The sequence below is a fragment of the Raphanus sativus genome, unplaced genomic scaffold (assembly GCF_000801105.2).
Source record: "Raphanus sativus cultivar WK10039 unplaced genomic scaffold, ASM80110v3 Scaffold0800, whole genome shotgun sequence".
NCBI classification, from domain to species: Eukaryota; Viridiplantae; Streptophyta; class Magnoliopsida; order Brassicales; family Brassicaceae; genus Raphanus; species Raphanus sativus.
The window spans coordinates 10,833-30,232 of NW_026616116.1; the positions used below are offsets into that span (position 1 = coordinate 10,833).

The 19,400-nt window shown below is 33.5% G+C and overlaps 3 protein-coding genes across 3 annotated transcripts; 1 reads left to right on the forward strand and 2 right to left on the reverse strand.

Annotated features, from left to right (window-relative positions):
- The first annotated feature begins 290 nt into the window (after nucleotides 1-290).
- Nucleotides 291-989, forward strand: LOC108846549 (defensin-like protein 193). Its single transcript, XM_018619775.2, has 2 exons — nucleotides 291-436; nucleotides 567-989. Exons 1-2 carry the CDS (start codon nucleotides 370-372, stop codon nucleotides 773-775), a joined length of 276 nt encoding a protein of 91 aa, XP_018475277.1. The 5' UTR covers nucleotides 291-369; the 3' UTR covers nucleotides 776-989.
- Nucleotides 990-8,478: 7,489 nt separating this feature from the next.
- On the reverse strand, nucleotides 8,479-9,931 carry LOC130503105 (endochitinase CHI-like). The gene is made up of 2 exons (XM_056997752.1): nucleotides 9,425-9,931; nucleotides 8,479-9,048 (listed from the first exon to the last, which is right to left on the reverse strand). The coding sequence occupies exons 1-2, from the start codon at nucleotides 9,867-9,869 to the stop codon at nucleotides 8,639-8,641; spliced, it is 855 nt and encodes a 284-aa protein (XP_056853732.1). The 5' UTR covers nucleotides 9,870-9,931; the 3' UTR covers nucleotides 8,479-8,638.
- Nucleotides 9,932-14,493: 4,562 nt separating this feature from the next.
- Nucleotides 14,494-14,931, reverse strand: LOC108846457 (endochitinase At2g43580-like). Its single transcript, XM_056997753.1, has one exon. The coding sequence runs from the start codon at nucleotides 14,929-14,931 to the stop codon at nucleotides 14,494-14,496; it is 438 nt and encodes a 145-aa protein (XP_056853733.1).
- Between the last annotated feature and the right edge of the window lie 4,469 nt (nucleotides 14,932-19,400).

Genomic DNA, 19,400 nt, shown 5'->3' on the forward strand with positions numbered 1-19,400 from the left:
TACATGCATTGATTGTGACGTGTAAACAAGCGATCATATAGATTTTGTTCCGTCACTGGATCTATAAGCGAGTTTGACTCGGCTTGTGACTCGGCATAGGAGGTGTCTATCCCTCCCTCCTACACACCATGCTTTCACAAGCGGAGTCTAACTGGGTGGACCAGCTCTCCGTGTCACGCTTTGTTTTTCATGATGACAGCTAATGTGACTCGTGTTTTCTCATGCCATTTTTTTCATTACAACCAGGGCTCGTTACTACCTCACAACAATGATAAATAACATATCATCACCACAAGTGCATGAGTCCATTTATACATACGTTAAGTCCAAACTGAAACAAAGAGTGTAAAGAAAGAGAGAGAGAGAGAGATGAGCATGACAACGAAGTCAGTTTCTTACTTCGCCATAATTTTCATCCTCTTTCTGGTTGTGTTTGGTAAATTAACTAAATCTCTATTTCTTATTTTGGATTTTTTATTCGTAGGATTCAGAATGCCTCTTGGTGATTGCATGCAAGTTTCGTTATATATAACATATTTTTTAAAATCTTTATATGAATTGTGCAGAAGTGCCGAAGACAGAAGCGCAAGATAGAAGATGCCTTAAAGAATACGGCGGCGACGTGGGTTTCAGCTTCTGCGCGCCGCGGATATATCCATCGTTCTGTTATCGGAGATGCCGTCAGAACAAGGGCGCCAAAGGTGGAAAATGCCGTTCAGAGGCCGGCACTGGTAGTATGAAATGCTTATGCGATTTCTGCAGCGACACGCCTTAAATCAAATTATAAGCGATCGTTACATACTTTCCGTAGACGCGGGCGACGCCTTGTGTTTGAATCTTGTATGTATCCTGGTTTGTTTGTGTAATAATAAAGGCAAATGATCTAAGTAGTAACGGAACTAGTGAATCAAGTGAAAAAGGAAATAAAGAGATGTACGATTCTGTTTTCTGTAATTATACTTTGACATCAATTAACAGTAAAAGATCAAGAGTTGTTTGAATTAAGGTGGGTTGAAATGAAACCAATGATAATCGATCAATTACTTTGGTAATTTTGAAAACTTTTTTTTTTTTGATAATCCAGGGTTCTCCGCTTCGTGGGTCAATCCTTGGGCCCGATCAGGCAGCGGTCCACTTCACCCGGGAGAGCTTTACCTGGGCTAGATCGAACTCAGTACCGCTTTGGTGTCCAGAGCGAAGCAGGGTAGTTTCTGCATGGGGGGGGATCGAACCCAGATGGTGTTTGCCACCCAGATGGTGTTTGCCACCAAATTTTGAAAACTTGGAAACAATGATATTCAAAGTTTAGTACATTATGGGCCCTATCGTTGGATAATTTTTTTGAATAACTGAAATGATTTTAAGACGATGGTACGTATTGTATCTACTCTAGACCATTCGATATGATATTTCTTATTGGATTCATTTATTTGGGTTGTTGAAAAGAAATAAATGAGAAGCCAAGTGGGCTTGAAGGTCTTTAAAAGATGAATAGCACGGAATAACATGATATATACCTACTTGGATTAGCTGTGGACCTGTGGTTTTTATCCCATAGACTATATTTGAGAAGTGATTTTACCACATGTCTTTTTTACAATTAGTTTCACAAAATAAATATGGCATGGCTACTAAAATTGATGACATGGCTTCCGAAAAAATATGACATGGATTATTTCATTTAATGGTTATTTATATTTTTGGTAAAATTTTTAGAATATGGTAATAACTCATACATTACATTTAATATTGATATTTATTTTTGGTAAACCTTTTTAAATATGGTAATATCTCATACATTATCTATAAAATAAATACATTCATTTATAACATTACAAATTTCGAAATATTATTTTATTTTATTTTCTATAATTAAGCAATTTGTATTACTAAATCTTTCAAAAATTGCTACAATTTTCTTAAAAAACTAGATTTTTAATCGTAAAATCATTAGTTTCTTATATATTTACAATTTCTATAAATATTGTTTAGTTTAAAATTTTGATAATTATACAATTTTATATCATTTTATTAGTTTTATACAAATTGATTAATATATTTAAACAATATAAATAGATAGAAAATACTATCTAAGATTATAATTTAAATGTATAAATATATATTCTTCAATATAATTTTAAATTAACAAAATCATTTTATCTTACTTTAATATTTAACTAAATTAAATCTATATTTAAATATTGGTAAAAAAATCTATAATATTTAATATACCTTATTTTTAAATATAAATTAAATTTTGAAAAATTTCTTACTGCAAATGGTGCAGGAAAACACCTAGTTGAATAAAAATTTCAATCCATTTTTCACTAAAATATCCAAAGTGGCACCCGAACCCGACCCGAAATAACTCTTCTTGGTTATCTCCAGTAAGTTCAATCCATTTTTCACTAAGATATTTATATTTATATACATTAGCTGTGGACCTGTGGTTTTTATTGAATAAAAAGTTCCTTCTGTTAATGGAAATTAGTTAAGTCCACTTCTGAATTTAGCAAGTATAGTCTTGATTGTTTGTTTGCGTTTAATTTTGAAATTTAATGAACCTATCGTCTTATATATTAAGCAAAATTCATTTGTTAATTTAAACGGAAACACACACAAAAGATCGTTATTTGTAGGTTAAATAGTTTATGAGAATTTCTTTTTTTAAAACGTAAATTCCTTTGTCGTTCCTTTGTCTCTTGTATGTAAAATTACATATGGAACAATCTAATTGATACGTAATATGGTATATGAGCAGGAGCAGCGGCGGAGATAGAAGTGGGGGTGACTGGGTGTCATGTAGACTCCAGCGGTGACATAATGAAACTATGTGTACAAGAACATCTGCTATGTAATTGTTATTGTCGTGTGGTCTTGGGTGCCCTTGCCGGAGGCTGTAGTGGACATATCTCCGAGAATCTTAAGTGCATATGTTACATGTGCTACGACAGGACGAACTCAAGCAATCCCTACACGCTTTAGCTGCAGTTCGATGTTTCTTCAGTTTTCTGAATGTGTTTGGATATATGAGTCTGTTGTCGTCGACATGTTCATGTGTGATATTATCATGGGTTCGCTTCAGTTTGCAACTCATTTATATGAATTAAATCATATGCATTACGTAAGCTCAATCTGATTCTGGTATTATTTTGATGTGTTTCAGTGTGTGTCTATATGTCGTCGACATGTTCATGTGTGATATTTACCTGAGTTCGCTTAAGTTTGAGACTCATTAATATGAATAAAAGCTTTTTTGTCTTTGTTTAATATGAACAAAAGCTTTTTTCGCATTAATAAAAAAGCTTATACTGTTATACATGAACATTAACATGCTCATTATATGAATCCGATTCTAGTAGACTTACAATAAAAATTTACAAAATAATCAATATATCATTAGTGAATGTCTAGTTTCCGGTTTTAAATATGTGATTTCATGCAAAACAATTTAGATTGGTTCCATTTTTCTTTTTTCGGTATATTAGATTATATATATATATTTCTATTAAATCATAATTTATTTTGTTTTTTAAATATAGTAAATCAGATCATTTCAATTATATTTGGTTCGATTCATCCTATTAATTTGTAAATATATAACAATATTTTTAATTTAATATATATGTTGTCTTAATAAGAAGTAAAAAATAAAAACTAAGTGTTAAATTAATTAGAGTTTCAGTACCCAATATGTTTTGTTTTCACTAGTTTATAAAATTTAAGAAGTTTATAATTTATATATATGAAAATTAAATAGATTTTTTATTATATTGTTAAATTAGTTTGACATATAATTTTATCCTTCTAGGTATAAAAATTCAGACCAAATTGATTATTCACATTAAAACATATTTAATTGCAAAAATTCAACTAAATTGAACTAACTATTTTTCTTGGTTCTAGTTACGCTAAAATATGATTAATTTGGTATTTCATTTAGTATTTTTATTTACATTACATTTGTAAATACTTGATAAAGTTCTATGTAATTTGAGATATGTTGTCTAAACTAACATCAGAAGAAGAAAATAAAGAAACTAAAAATATAGATTCTCCCAATTTATAATTGAATAACTAGTAATTTTAATTTTCGAAAGAAAATAGTAAATATTTAAAATCCATAAAAATGGTCCAGACTAGTCACGTGTTGCTACACGTCGGTTTTCTATCCCTAACGATGCCAAAATGTTAATTTCTCAGTTGTTGGTTTGAATTTGAGATCCATATTGTACTACTTTTATAATCATATTGTACTACTTTTATAATCATATATATTTAATTTTTCAATAATAGTATAGTTTATATTTTAAATAAAATATTTAAATTTATTACTCAAAAATTTTACAATTTTATTTACCAGTTTGATTTTAATAAGACTTAAACTATGATTTTAATAAAACTTAAACTAACAGTCAAAGTTTCAACAACCAAATTCTCTATAGCCATATTTTTAAAGCCAAAGTATAGAGCGACAGTCCTTACGAATGTGAACCCTATTCACTTAGAATCATGACACTAATTAATAACCAATCAATCGACATTTTAAAATATTCATCCGCTCTTTACTACAGGCGAGGAAGCACCTTTTCATTGAAAAAGTACTCATTTGGTATCTAGTGTTTATATTAGGGTTTTTAGTGATTTAAACCTGGAACTATTTATGTTTCGTAAGAAAAACCTCGAACTATAATTTTAGGTTTTTAAACCTCCAACTGTTGATTTCTTAATGTCGTTAACCCTCCGTCAACAGAATTATATTTTCTCAACAGAACCCCGTTAAATCAAAACGGGGCGTTTCATTAAATCTCGAAAACGACATGAGTTGTTTAAAATCTGTTTTACCAGTGAAGAGAAACACGATTCATCCCCAATTCTGAGGAAAAAATAGGTTTTCAAAATTAGGTGAGGTAAGTCGAAAATTAGGGTTCTTGTTGTTTATAAACCTAATTCTTATATCTCATTCGTTTATTTATCAAAAAAGTTTAATTTTGAAAGTTCAATAAACTGTTCCCAATTTGGGTTTGCAGTGGAAAGAAGTAAAATTTCATTGATACAGGTGTGAAGAGATAGATAATCACATTGAGGGAGGTGGAATTCCTAGGAAGTGTGAATGTGGAGCTCCCATAATCATATTGGAGTCAAAGACAGCTCAAAATCCAGGAAGAAGATTTTACAGATGTGGAGAAATATATGGTCCAAATCATGTGTTTAAGTGGCTTGATGAAGCACACAATGAAGAACTTGGAATATTGGGACGTCAACAAGCAATGATGACAAAAGATTTGGCTGAGATAAAAACAGAAATTGGTGAGCTGAAGAAAGATATTGGTGAGATCATTGAAGTGCTTGAGAGTCTGAGATCTACGTTTTAAATTTTAAGTTGCAGAACCCTTGTTGTTTCGTTGATCTAAGTTTTAGATTGTAAGTTGCAGAACCGTTATTGTTTGATCATGTTAGCATGTTATGTATGTTAAGTTGAAGAACCGTTTATGTATGAAACATCGTTGTTGTTTGGTCATGTTAGCATGTTATGTACTCACTGATATCAGAATGTTATGTTGCTTGATTTTCAAAATTAAAATAAAAGAAATAGCATTACAAAGAACCATCATCCTAATATAACAACAAAAGCCGAGTCAAAAGACAATAAGCCGAGTAAACAACATCATCAAAACAACACAAGCCGAGTAATCATCCTAATCAAAACACTGAAAGGAAAATGCAACATGAAAATACAAAAGTGAAACAACAAAAGACTTCAGACTGTGGTCAGGTTTGTACTCGGGTCTGTGCTCGGGTTTGTACTCGGGTCTGTGGTCGCCTGTTTTTTTGGTCTTCCTCGAGGCAATTTGGTTGGCCTGGAGACTGGATCAAGTTTGCATTTGCGGTTGTTATGTCCGGTTTGTTGGCAATTGCTACATGTCTGCAAAAATAAATAAAAAAGAGTCAGTTACACGGTTTTGAAACCACAACAGACAGTAAGAGTCTTACCATAACAGCATTTGCATGAAAAGAAGGAAACTCTTGAGGCTGTTTAGGTGGTTTTGGAACGATTTCTTTTGGACATGTGCGTATGTTGTGTCCCTTTTCTCCACAGTTACTACAAGTCTGCATTAAAAAGCTTTGGTCAGTGGTTGAAAATTGATAAAATATGTATAGTAAGAAGTTGATTACCGTTGATGTTTTCTGAGAATTTTGAGATGCTTCTTCACTTGGATCTTTGATCCTGTTATTGTTTTTTGGTCTTCCTGACATGATTCTGTCCGGAGGAGGCATAACAACAACATCACTGTGTGTTTCCCAAAGCTCCATCCCATTCACAGAAAATAAAAGAGATGAGTAGCAAAGTTTCCACTTCGCCACTGAATACCAATCTGACATCACCGTCTGCGGAAGCTTGGTCTCCTTATACTCAGCCCACATTGCAGACATGATATGACAACAAGGTATCCCACTAACTTCATACTCCCTGCAAGTACAAGATGTATTATCTCGAACATGAACCACAAACTTGTCCTTCCCATGATCGACCTCATATATTCCTCTTCCATTTTACAGCGGAGCACACCACTTTAAGCTCCTCTTACGTTTCTCCATAATCGCCAATGCCTTTGGTGTCACCAAGCTTGTGACACTTTCCATCTCCTTGATCTTAAGCAAGTTGCTAATCATAATATGGCGTCTTATTTCCTCCAGCAATGCAATAATAGGCATTTCCCGAGCATCTTTCAGCACTGCATTATATGACTCACTGATTTGTTCTCCACTGCACCCGACTTGGTGGTGCCACAAAAGAACGCCCTAGACCAGTGAGAATCAGTGGTCTTCTTCACATCCTCATACGCTTCCAGCTTTATGTTCTTCATCTTCTCAAGCTGTCTCCAAAAAACAGTTTCATTGTACGCCCTAGCACACTTCCAAAACGTCTTATGCAGTGGCCCCATCTGTTTATACTTCTATTGTAAATTAGCAAAGATGTGTCTAGCATACATTCTGTGCTCGGCATAAGGAAGGGTGTTTTTAATTGCATAGATTAATCCTTTCTGCTGATCTGAAGAGAGAGCGAGCCCATTACCATCCTCTAAACCCAAATCTTCTCGCAGTAACTTCATGAACCACTCCCAGTTAACCTTATTTTCGACAGGTACAATAGCCCATGCTATGATATACATTGACTCATTAGGATCCCTTCCCACAGCAGTTAACAATTGCCCTTTCATTCTTCCTTTGAGAAAGGTCCCATCTAGGTGTATTATCCGCCTACAAGCACTCTTCCAACCTTGCTTCTGAGACTGAAAGCAAGTGTAGAACTTGTCAAAAATTCGATCTTTTGTTCCTAAAATCACAGTAGAACCCGGATTAGTCCTCCTCAACTCCTCCACATAATCATACATTCTTGTGAACTTCTCGGCATACTCATCCTCAATGATATGTTTCATAATCTGTCTTGCACTCTGACACTTGGTTTTTGTAACCCGAAGACCTCTTATACCCAACACCATCCGCTTCAACATTGCCAAAGTCGGTTCCTGACAATCCAGCCTAATGCATCGTGTAATTCCACCATTGTATGAACCATCACTGTTCCAATATCCTCCAAGGTGTAGTCGGAAGAAAACAGTTCTATCAATAGAAACCAAAAAAAAAAATTAAACCTCAATCTCCAAAATCAATAAACAAAAAAAAAAAAAACTCAACAACAATAGAAACAAAAAATTACCTTGTCATCTTCAACCCTCAACAAATTTCAACTCTGTAAAATTATGAACATAAATGTCGTTCTTTTTCACTGGAAAGTCGAGTCCTTCTCCTTCAATTTATAATCGAGCCAAATACCCACCCAATTACGAAACCCACACGAAATCTCTCTGATTCAACTACCCACCAGAAATCTCAGAATCATCAGCCCTTCATCGCAATTAGGGTTAGTGATTTGGGATTTTTTTTTTTGAGTTCTACTCTTATGTCGTGAAAGAGATTTTAGAGTTCTGGAAAAGACTTCTTGCTGTTTTGAATAAACTCTGTGTCTTTTTTAAACAACTCATGCCGTTTTCGAGATTTAATAAAATGCCCCGTTTTGATTTTAACAGGGTTCTGTTGAGAGAAGATAACTCTGTTGACGGAGGGTTAACGACATTAAAAAATCAATAGTTGGAGGTTTAAAAACCTAAAATTATAGTTCGAGGTTTTTCTTACGAAACATAAATAGTTCTAGGTTTAAATCACTAAAAACCCTTTATATTACTAATAAAATTTGTTTTTACTAATTGATAAAATTTTAGATTAAAAGTATCTAAACCAATTATAAACCGACAACAAAATGATAGTTTGACTATATTTTCTGTTTTCTTTTTCAATTATTTATTGTTAAAATGTCTATTAAAAACCTTCCGTTGTGGGTGCCGTAATATAGTTTTAACTATATTAATAGCTAAGACGAAGAATAATATAGTTTTTTCTTTTTGAGAAAAAGAATAATATAGTTTTAGTTATATTACGCCAAAAATCGACGCATTTAGTTATAATCCATCGCTTCATTACATTATTAATACAACATTAGCATCATATGATAACATTTCTCTTATGTTACCACTTTTATCATATTAGGAACATTGTTTCTTTAGTGAGACAAAGCTTAACAAGAGAGGTTATCTCCAGGTTCGACTCCAAGCTTACCACAATAGTCACGGAAATATCCAATCCTTTTCTCGACCGTTGCTGGATTTCTTCCGCTACACTCCATACCATTTATAGCTCTAATGGTCGCTCCAAAGCCCTGGTTAAATTTTCCCTTAACATTAGTGGTCCAGAACCAGAAAGCGGTTTTGAAAGCAAGAGCTGGGTCTTGAGCCACTTTCTCCGGGGAAGCCAATATGTTCTCGTTTAGATCTCTGCCACATTGACCGTAGTTGTAGTTCCAAGAGAGCTGGATCGGACCACGACCATAGTAGTCCTTTCCTGGTGCACATGGGAAGTCTGTGTTCTCTTTGTCGCAATAGTCCTCAGCCTTGGCTGGTCCATCGATTTCCTCAATATAGCACATGACTGCAACGAGGTATATCCAAATGGTTACATAAATGAATTCTATTAGTGGTCAATCTGAACCAAAAATTTTAAAACCAAAGCGAACAAAATTTATATATATAATGTTCGATTTTAGTATTTTAACCAATTAAATTTTTGAAATCTTATATAATTATATATCCTAATATATATCTAAAGGAGCTTTCTTAATTTTAAATAATTAAGTAATATTTTTATATAAAAATGGAAATTTAAATGAGTTTTTCTTTGCAGAACTAAAATAAAACACGGTTATAACTGACCGTTCATGATTTTTCAAAACAAAATTAATTAAAAATGAAATACCCGAGCTAAACCAAAATAGCTGAGTGTTTAAAACCCTAAGAGATTAGCTTACATTCTGTTTCATGAGTGACGTGAGCAAAGAACGCAGCGATCTCGCGTTTGGAGATGGAAGAACCGAAGCTCGGATAGGAGTTGGCTGCGGCAATGAAGGCGTTGTGAGAGTAAAACCCTTTACCTGCACAACCATCTCTTGCTTGGCTTATTATAGAGTTGAAAAACTCTGGTGTCACCGTTTCTTCAAGCGAAACGGCGTCTCCGCCTCCACCGCCATTGCTTCCATCATCGCCACCACCGCCTTGGCAAGGGCCTTCACGACAGCCTTCGCCGCAGTAGTCCTCTGTCTGACCACAGTAACCCCATTTGCTGCAGCAGAAGTCAGAGGCACAGCCGCAGTTCTGAGAGGTTACTGGTTTGGAAACGGTTAGGATCAAGACAAAGAGAGTTGGGACAAGGACTAATGAGTGTTTTCTTGTGGTGGATTTGGCGTTATGCGCCATTGTTTTTGATGTTTTTTTGTATATGTTTGGGACTTAGATAGGTATATTAGGTTGGTGCTTTATAGTGGACAATGGCACATCAAGCTGGTTGGGACAACGAGGGAGAGTAAAGACCATTGTTGGATCCGTGAAGTAGACGTTGTGGGAAAGTGGAAACAACTATTTCTTGCTTTCCAAGTCAAGGTCAACTCATGTAAGACTTTTTGGTTTAGCACATTCTTTACGCAAGGAAATTTCTACACAAACATCAAAACTTTCATTTCAAAGTAATAAAATTCAATAAATTTTTTTGGAACTGTTGATAAAAGTATTCTTCCTTTAATTTGCCTATAGATTTTTGTAAGATAAAATTTGTAAATAAAAAATGATGGGTAATAACATGGTAAGGAAGAAATTTAATAGATAAGAAGCATAATAGAAGTATTATTCGTCAGTTAGAAAAGCTGCTAAAATATGGTTTTCAGTTCTTATGTTTTCTTAAAATATGGCCTCACTATGGAATATGAATGAAAATATAGCTTTTTACTTCAGTTTACTGAGACAGAATAACACTATATATGGAATATGAATGACAAAAAAAAGCAGACATGAACTTAAATATTAATCGAACAACTAGATTTTGACCCGCGCTTCCGAAGCGCGGGAATTATTTTTTACTTTTATGAAAAATATTTTTTGTTTGTAATTATTGAATGTATTTATCTTAGTAAAACTTTCTTTATAATAAATTCGACATATTAAAGTGTTTCTGGTAAACTATGTGTTTCTCTGACTTTATTTTATTCTCTTTTCAATCAATATATTTATTTGGTTTGTTGTTAAAATAAATTATTTTAGAATATAACTGTACAATATTTTTACATTGATATTTTGTTTAAACTATGTAACATATTTCTATATTAATTAAATATTTACATTTTAATTTGTATACAATTCAACATATTTGTCTAGTTTGTTGTTAAAAGAAATGATTTTGAATTCAAATGTACAATACTTTTATATTGTTTTTTCTTCAGTTCATATAATTTTTTAAAATAAATATCTTTTAATATAAGCTATATCAAAAATTAGTCAACTAAAGAATCTATAAACAGTTATTTATATAGCAATATAACATATTTATATATTAGTTCAGTTTATATTTTGACGCGCACGCTGCACAAATTTGTACTTTTTTGTATATAAATTATTTATTACTGCCATATTTAAAATGAAAGTTTATTGATATATTTTTAGGTTGCTACAAACCAACCCGGACCGAAAATGATCCAACTCAAACCTCCTACGACATTTTTAATATTCGAATGATATTTATTTAATTTAAAAATCTAGGGGAAAAATATTGTGTATCACGAAAATATATATGATCAATTAGTGGTTTCTTAAAATGTAGGAAGTTTAAAATGGATTTACTGTTTTTATTTGGATAGAGATATTTTTTTAATTAAAATACAATCCAAGTTTCCAAACAATTAATTTAACTACAATCTAAGTTTCTAAACAAACTTATTTCTTATAAATGCTATCCAAGTAACCAAACACTCCCATTTTGTACTTGAGTTTTAATAATATAGATGTCGTGGTGTACAAAACATACCGCGCATGGTGTTTCACGTACGAACGGATCCCAGAAAGAAAAATATTTTTTTTTTATTTTTTATCTGACCAATGGTTGGTATAGTATATTGGAAAATTTTGAGGGTTTGATGGGATCATGAGCAAAGAAATACAAGATGCTGCATTTCACTTTTACATAGATATGGATGTTCAGGTATCCATTCTACTTCGATTCGGATCTATTTAAATTTTGGGTTTAAAGATTTCAATCTAATTCGGATATTTATAATTCCAAGTAGGGTTCGGTCTGGATCTCAATAAAAATGTTAAAATACCTAAATTTAACATATTAATTGGTTTGGCTTGAATATTTGGATAGAGAAGTATTTCCGGTATTTTGAGTATTTTTAGATATTTTAGACATTTACTTTTGACTATTTGTATATATTTCAAAATATTTTATAAAACTTCAGTATATCTTATATATTTTGGATATTTTTAATATATTAAATCTAAAAATAATTAGTATATTTAGGTATATAAATCTATTTCAGACACATTTGAGTACCCGAAATGTTTTGGTTTGAGTCGGGTTCAGTTTCGATTACGTAGATACCAAAATTTTAAATCCGTTTGGATATTTAAATAATTTTGATTCAGATTCAATATTACTTTTTCGGATCAGATTCGGTTCGGTTTCTAGATTTGGATTTTTTACCTAACCCTACCTCTATATGCATAATTTGAAGAATTTATATGAGCCGTAAAATGTTTAAAGAATCTACGATAATTTCATGTCATTTTACAATGAATTGGTTTCAGTAGGTGAAAATAGTTTCAGAAACAGAAAAATAATCTGCTTTCACAATTTATCTTAAAGAGTTTGGACGGTACAAAAAGTTTCAGCATAGTGGAGTAAACACGTATCTACATTCAAAATATAAGGATGAATTGTTTAGTACACAGTGTTTTGAGCAGATTGTTCTACTTTATCTATATTAATATAGTCTTATTTGTGTTAACAAAAATTAATCGAATTTGGTTATTTTGATGATAAAGAATCGTTTTAATCTGAACAAGATTTGGGTTCACCCTCTATAGTAAATCTTCAAATTCACTATACCTTATAATACCAATCAATCTATTACATAGATAAATCAATTAAAAATATTATATTAATTAAAAAATAGTTAAAAATAGAAAAACACTAATTTTAACGACATTAACGCCGATATCTAAAGCCTAAATTTTAAATCAAAATTCTAAACTCTAAATTTTTGAGCTAAAATCCTATACTCTAAATCCAAATAATAGACCCAAAACCCAAACTATATATCCTAAACCCAAACTGTAAATTTTAAATCCAAATCCTATATCTTAAACCTAAACTTTATACCCTAACCCCAGTTCATATACCTTAAACCCAAACTCGTAAACCCTAAACAAAACTTTGGATTACAAACTCTATACTTTAAACCCAAATCATAAATTCTAAATCTAAAATTTTGTTTAGGGTTTGAATTTAGGGTTTACGGTTTAGGTTTACGGTATAAGATTTGAGTTTAAGGTATACGATTTGGGTTTATGGTGTAGGTTTTGGGTTTAGGGTATACAGTTATGGTTTACGGTATAGAATTTGGGTTTAGTGTATGAAATTTTGGTTTAGGGTATATGATTTGAGTTTAGGATTTAGAGTATAGAGTTTAAAATTTAAAATTTAAGGTATAGACTTTAGATAGCAGCATTAATATCGTTAAAATTAGCATTTTTCTATTTTTTACTTATTTTATATTTAACACAATATATTTTTTTTAATTATTTACATGACATTTTGATTGGTCCTCGAAAGTGTGGTGAATTTGAAGGTTCACCCAAGTTTTGTTCAATTAATCTCCAAAGAGAGTACAAAGCAGATAATTGTTGTCATCTCACAGTTCAAAGACTTGTTTTTTTTTTTAAATTACTTCTAGAAGGTTATGTACTTATTTGTCCATCAATAATTATGAAGGAAATAAAAGCGTTGTGATTTGGGTTGTCTAGCTTAGACTTGGACACGGATCGGATATCCGGATTTTGAAAGGTATTTATGATTTGCTTCGTATGTTATAGATATTTAATTTTTCGATTTGCTTTATTTCGGAAAAATACAGATATTTGAAGAAATGGATATCCGGAAAATAAATAAATATTTGCAAATATTTACGATTACTTACGGATATCTTATCTGTTTTAATTAATACAAATAGTCTTAAAATTTTGATACAATTTTGTTTTGTAAAACATTTTTTGCATGATGTATAAGACAAAAATTAAATGAAGTAGTGAATCTATCTGTAATTTTTTTAAACTTAGTTAACAATTATAATACCACAAAATTTAAGAAAAAAATATAATTGTCATAAAATTTCTCTTCCTTTTATGTAATACTTTTATATAAATAATAATGTAAATATAATTTGACAAACCATATGTCTGAATAACAATTATATAATTTTATACATGTAAAACTTTAAATATAATGAAGATATACATGTATTTATAATATTTCCGGATCGGATCAGAAATTTGTTTTCCAAATTTTAATATTTGTGATTTGTTTTTTTTTAGTGAATATTGATTTTAGTATTTGTTTACTTCGAAAGTTTAAGGACATCCGAAATTTTCAGTATTTAATCAAAATGAATAATAAATCAAATCAAATTTAACGGATAAAATACTCAGCTCTAGTCTGGCTGATGTATTAGTAAAGCTTGCATACAAAATGTGAAAGAGTTGAATAATGAAATTTGATAAACTATTTTTATTTGTTCTCTTCAACCAAAAATAGCAATAAACTACTATCAAGAGGTGTGTGAAAGCAATTGGAATTTTACTTTTTCAGAACGCTCCAATATGTCATCGTATAATTGTGATCATTCAACCGCTTTGACCGATAAAACAAATCTTTATTTTACTTCATTATTCGATTCATTTTCACAAGATTATTACATGTTAATAATTTTTTTTTTTTTCACATAAAACAGTCACTTGTCACACATCGGCCCTCCCACATCACGTCGAAGACTTTTCAGCAAGTGACATTGGCACCAGCATCTACACCAAGCTGTCCACAATAGTCTCTATAGTACTTAATCCTTGCGTTTACTGCATTTAAATTACCACCGTTACACTCCAAACTGCTGATAACTCTTATGGTGGATCCGAATCCCTGGTTCAGGACAGGCCTCACACTCTTCATCCAAAACCACATAGCCGCCCTGAAGGCCACAATTGGGTTACTACTGACCAGCTCGGGCTGGCGTAAAAGGTCGAGACCGAGATTCTGGCCACACTGTCCGTAGTTATAGTTCCATGATAGTAGGAGCGGACCACGACCATGGTAGCTCTTACCCGGTGCACATGGATATTGCCTATTGCTCGGGTTGCAAAATGAACGTGATGCTCCGTTTAGCTCCTCTATATAGCAGAAGTCTATGCAATATATATAGATATGCAAACGAAACATAGTGGTTAATTGAGGACCAAACGGATCAACTGAGATCAAATCAAGTGCTCAATTTTTATAATATCCAAGATTTGGGGTATGCATGAATATCTTATATCTAGATAATGATTTTCATAAACGTTTGTATGATATTCTACTTTCTAGTTTTTTTTTTTTCATTTCAAACACCATTGTAAATGCAAACGTAAAGAATATTAATTGTTGCCTTAGTCTTTGATCCGCGCTTCGAAAACGCGGATATTATTATTCACTTTTGTGAAATATATTATTTGTTTGTAGCTATTGAATGTATTTATTTTAGTGAAACTTTCTTTATAATAAATTCGACATACTCTAGAGTGTCTCTGGTCGACTATGCACTACAAGAAAACATATTATTTACCAGGGCGATATTCGTTGTAAATTCGTTGTAAAAGGGGGATTACGACGAATTTACCTCGAAAAACGATTCGTTGTTATTCGTCCGTCGTAAAACAAGATTCGTCGTAAACGCCACGTAACGGTTACGAGTTAATGAATTCGTCGTAAAGGCGAAGGAAAGCATTCGTCGTAATGTCCACGTAAAGCCTCATTGTAACTAACTCGTAAAGATTCGTCGTAAAGAAGTTGTAAAGAATTCGATGTAAATTCGATGTAAATATTCGATGTAAATTCGTTGTAAAATTTACGACGACTTTACATCTCCTTCGTTGTAAACTCGATGTAATTATTTACATCGTATTTACGAGTACTTCGATGTAATTCGTTGTAAACTTTACGACAAATTACATCGTTATTTTTATTTATTATATTAATTATATTAATTTCATTATTTATTTTATTTTTATTTATAATAAATTTTGAAAATTATAAAAATTAAAATTTCAAATAATAAAAAACAATTGTTTAGAAAATAAATATTCCATAAATAAAATTTAAGTTTTAATATTTTACAAAAACAAATTATAAAAACAAAAATCTACGGAGCGATACATCATCAAAGTAGCCGGTCCCGCTCGGTCCCTCTCCGCTCGTTCCCGCTCCCACTGGATCGGTAGATTCGGGATCCCGTTGTTGCATCCGAGAGCTTCTCGTCTGGCCGCCAACGCTCTCTGCATGTGGGGTTCCCCATCGCCATAATATCCAACAGGTTCTCGAGAGAGTCTAAACGCTCCTGCTGGGTATCCAATCGAGCCTGAATCTGAGAAGTCTCTTGGGCCCGTCTAGAAGAGTAAGACGAAGTCGCCCTTGCGACTTCGTTTACAGAACCGATTCCCACCGTCCGACCCTTCTTTCTTGGAGCGACCTACAAAAAATAATATTAAATAGTTAATATTGTTGAAATAGTAAAATTAATTTAAACAAAAGCTTTTAAATTTTACCTCCTCGAAGATCCTGTCGACCTCTTCCGTCGTCAATTTGACGGGTAATCCATCCGGAGACTGCTGGGTAAGTTGCGTCTCCCGCTCATCAACCCGAGCAGCCACAGTGTTGAAGAGCTTCTCGGATGCAGGATCAACAAAAGTCCCGTCCGGTTTGGCGTGAGTTATCTTGAAGAGGTCGGACAAAGATGGCATGACTCCGGTCTTCTCAAACTACAAAACCAATAATAAAATATTAAATATTGAAATTTCAAATTTATTAATAAATAAATTTCAACTAAAACTTACAGCGTCGAGACGGATCCCGGCATGAGGTTTTTGCCCGGTGGTATGAAGCATAGGCAAATTCCCGTCTTTATCCTTGGTCCTACGGGAAGCGGAGCAGGAGTTGGCCTTCTTGATTGAGCTGGGTAGCTTCCAAAAAGCGATGAGGCCATCCCATACATCCTTGGTGACCCCCGTGGGCTTCCCGTCATAGCCGTAGATCTCCCACTTATCCTTCCAATCCGAGACCGTGTTGGTAAAGCGAGTCTTCGCCTTTGCCTCGATTCCTTCTTCACCATTTCGGTGATTCCTAAGGACCAATTCCACATTTGCTGAAACAAACAAAAATATGAAACCATTAATAATTAATTATTAATAATTAATAAAAATAATAAAATTAAATATAAAAAAGAAAATTTGAAAATTACCGCAAACTGTTTAAACCAAGTGGTCTTGACGTGATCTGGAGTCAAGCTCCAGTTTGGATAAGCTCCGTCGAGGTATCCCTTCATCGTCTTTGAAACGCTCCGGAAAACACGGTTGTTTGGCCCCAAACCTGCAAATTGAACCAACTTGTTAATAAAATATATAAAAATGATTTGAAAATTTTAAATTATAAATTTACTTACCAATAAGTACCTGGCGGTATCGGGTCCAAAACGTCCATACCCTCCCGTCCAGGCGCGGAAAGCAAAATCCTCCACTGTATATCTTGCGAATGGTGCATGAGGAGGCACCCGCAAGTCTGGATGAACATCTACCCCTGGAATGGGCTCCTGCGGAGCTGCTGGTGGAGGAGGTGGAGCCATCTGAGCTGCTGGTGGCGGAGGTGGAGCCATGTGAGGTGCGGGAGGAGGACTTAACTCTCTGAGATGTCTGAGAGTCCGGAACGGCATCAGAAAAGATGCTCGGCCGCCGGAAGAAGAAGACGTCCCGGCACCGTCGCCAAACATCTCATCATAAGTCGGTGGTGGTTTTTTCCTAGGAGCCATGATCTACATTATTTTAAAAAAAATAATTAAAAATCACAACACTATTAATTAATTATTTTTTAAAAAAATTCTCTATACTAACCACCTAAACTAATTCCCTAAACTAATTCTCTAAACTAATTCCCTATACTAACCACCTAAACTAATTATAAAAAAAAAAACTAACTAGAGAGAGAGAGAGGAGTTACCTTAGAGAGAGAGAGAGATTTGTGAGGAATGAACGAGGAAGCCTCGTTCAGAGGCGTTGCATATATAAAGAAAACACGTTCCTCGTAAATTCGTCGTAAATTTACGAGGAATATACCAGGCCCGCGTTTTTGGGGTTTACGACGAAAGTACCAGGCCCGCGTTTTGGGTTTACAGGAATATACCAGGCCCGTGTTTCAGTTTACGACGAATTTACAGGGACACGTGCTTTCTGGGTTTTTGGGTTTACGACTAAAGTTACCAGGCCCGCGTTTTGGGTTTACGAGGAATATACCAGTCCCGTGTTTCAGTTTACGACGAATTTACGAGGACACGTGCTTTCAGGAATTACGACGAATGTACCAGGCCCGCTTTTTTTGTTTACGACGTGTTTACAACGAATCTTTGAAACCACAAATCAAATCCCTAAACCCGATTCATGGTTTACAACGAAGTTACGACGAACCTAAACTTTACGAGGAAATTTACCAGGCCCGCGTTTTTTTTTACAACGAAATTACAACGAAATATGTGAAACCCCGAAAATCAAAATCCCTAAACCCCAAACTTACATATCTATACTATCATATCTTCTACACATTCAACCTCTTTTTCCAACTGAAACCATAAACTCCAAATTTTTTTTTAAAATGCATATTATATAAATTAGAATTTGATACACATATGAAGAATTCTAATAAAAATCAACATTTGTTACATATTTACATCATGAAGAATCGTTTGAGTTCTCATCAACATCACTACAATGATTCATCATCGCTTCTATCGAACTCATCTTCACGTGCTTCATCCGTCACATCTTCGGGAAGATCTTCATATTGACGGTTATCCGGGTCGATCAAAAAAGAATTTCATCAGTTTGTTGATCAGGTACCTCAACTTCATTGATTTGCATCTTCTTCTTGCAAAGTGGTTCTTCTCCAGCAACAATCCGTCCACGAGGTGTTATTTTGATAGCAGTTAACCAATTTATCCCAGAACTTCGAAGGCGAGGGTATGGAAGGAAGCTAACTTGTTCGGCTTGGGAAGCTAAGATGAAAGGCTCGAATTTGTTATATCTTCCCAGAATGGATATCCACAACACCAAATTTGTTAAAACCCGAACACCACGGTTCTCCACCGGGTCGAACCACTCGCATTTGAAGAGGACACATTTTAGCTTCAACAACCCTGGAAATTTCACTTCAATAATCTCTTGCAAGATCCCGTAAAAGTCTGTTTCACCTTTCACACATATCCCGTAGTTGCTTGTTGCCCGACGTCTCTCATACTCATATGTATGAAAAGTGAAACCTCGTGTGAAGTACATAGATTGATGTGGTGACCTTTGCTACTGGACCTTGGATCAAATCATGAAACCATACAGGATAATATGGATCGTCATAATCACCTAACAAATTAATACATCACTGTTAGAATTTTACATTAATAATATAGTACCAAAGATTTTAATATGTTAATATTACCTGTCCTTTTAACCACTTGACAAAGTGCTTATCTTTCCTTGCATCCCCACCTCGGTTCCGGATATTCCTGGTATTGCTTCTTCAAACTTGAGATACAAACAAGCTTGCAAATTAAACAAATGCATCATATCATATAATTAATTAACATCATTATCATATAATACACACGAATATTATTT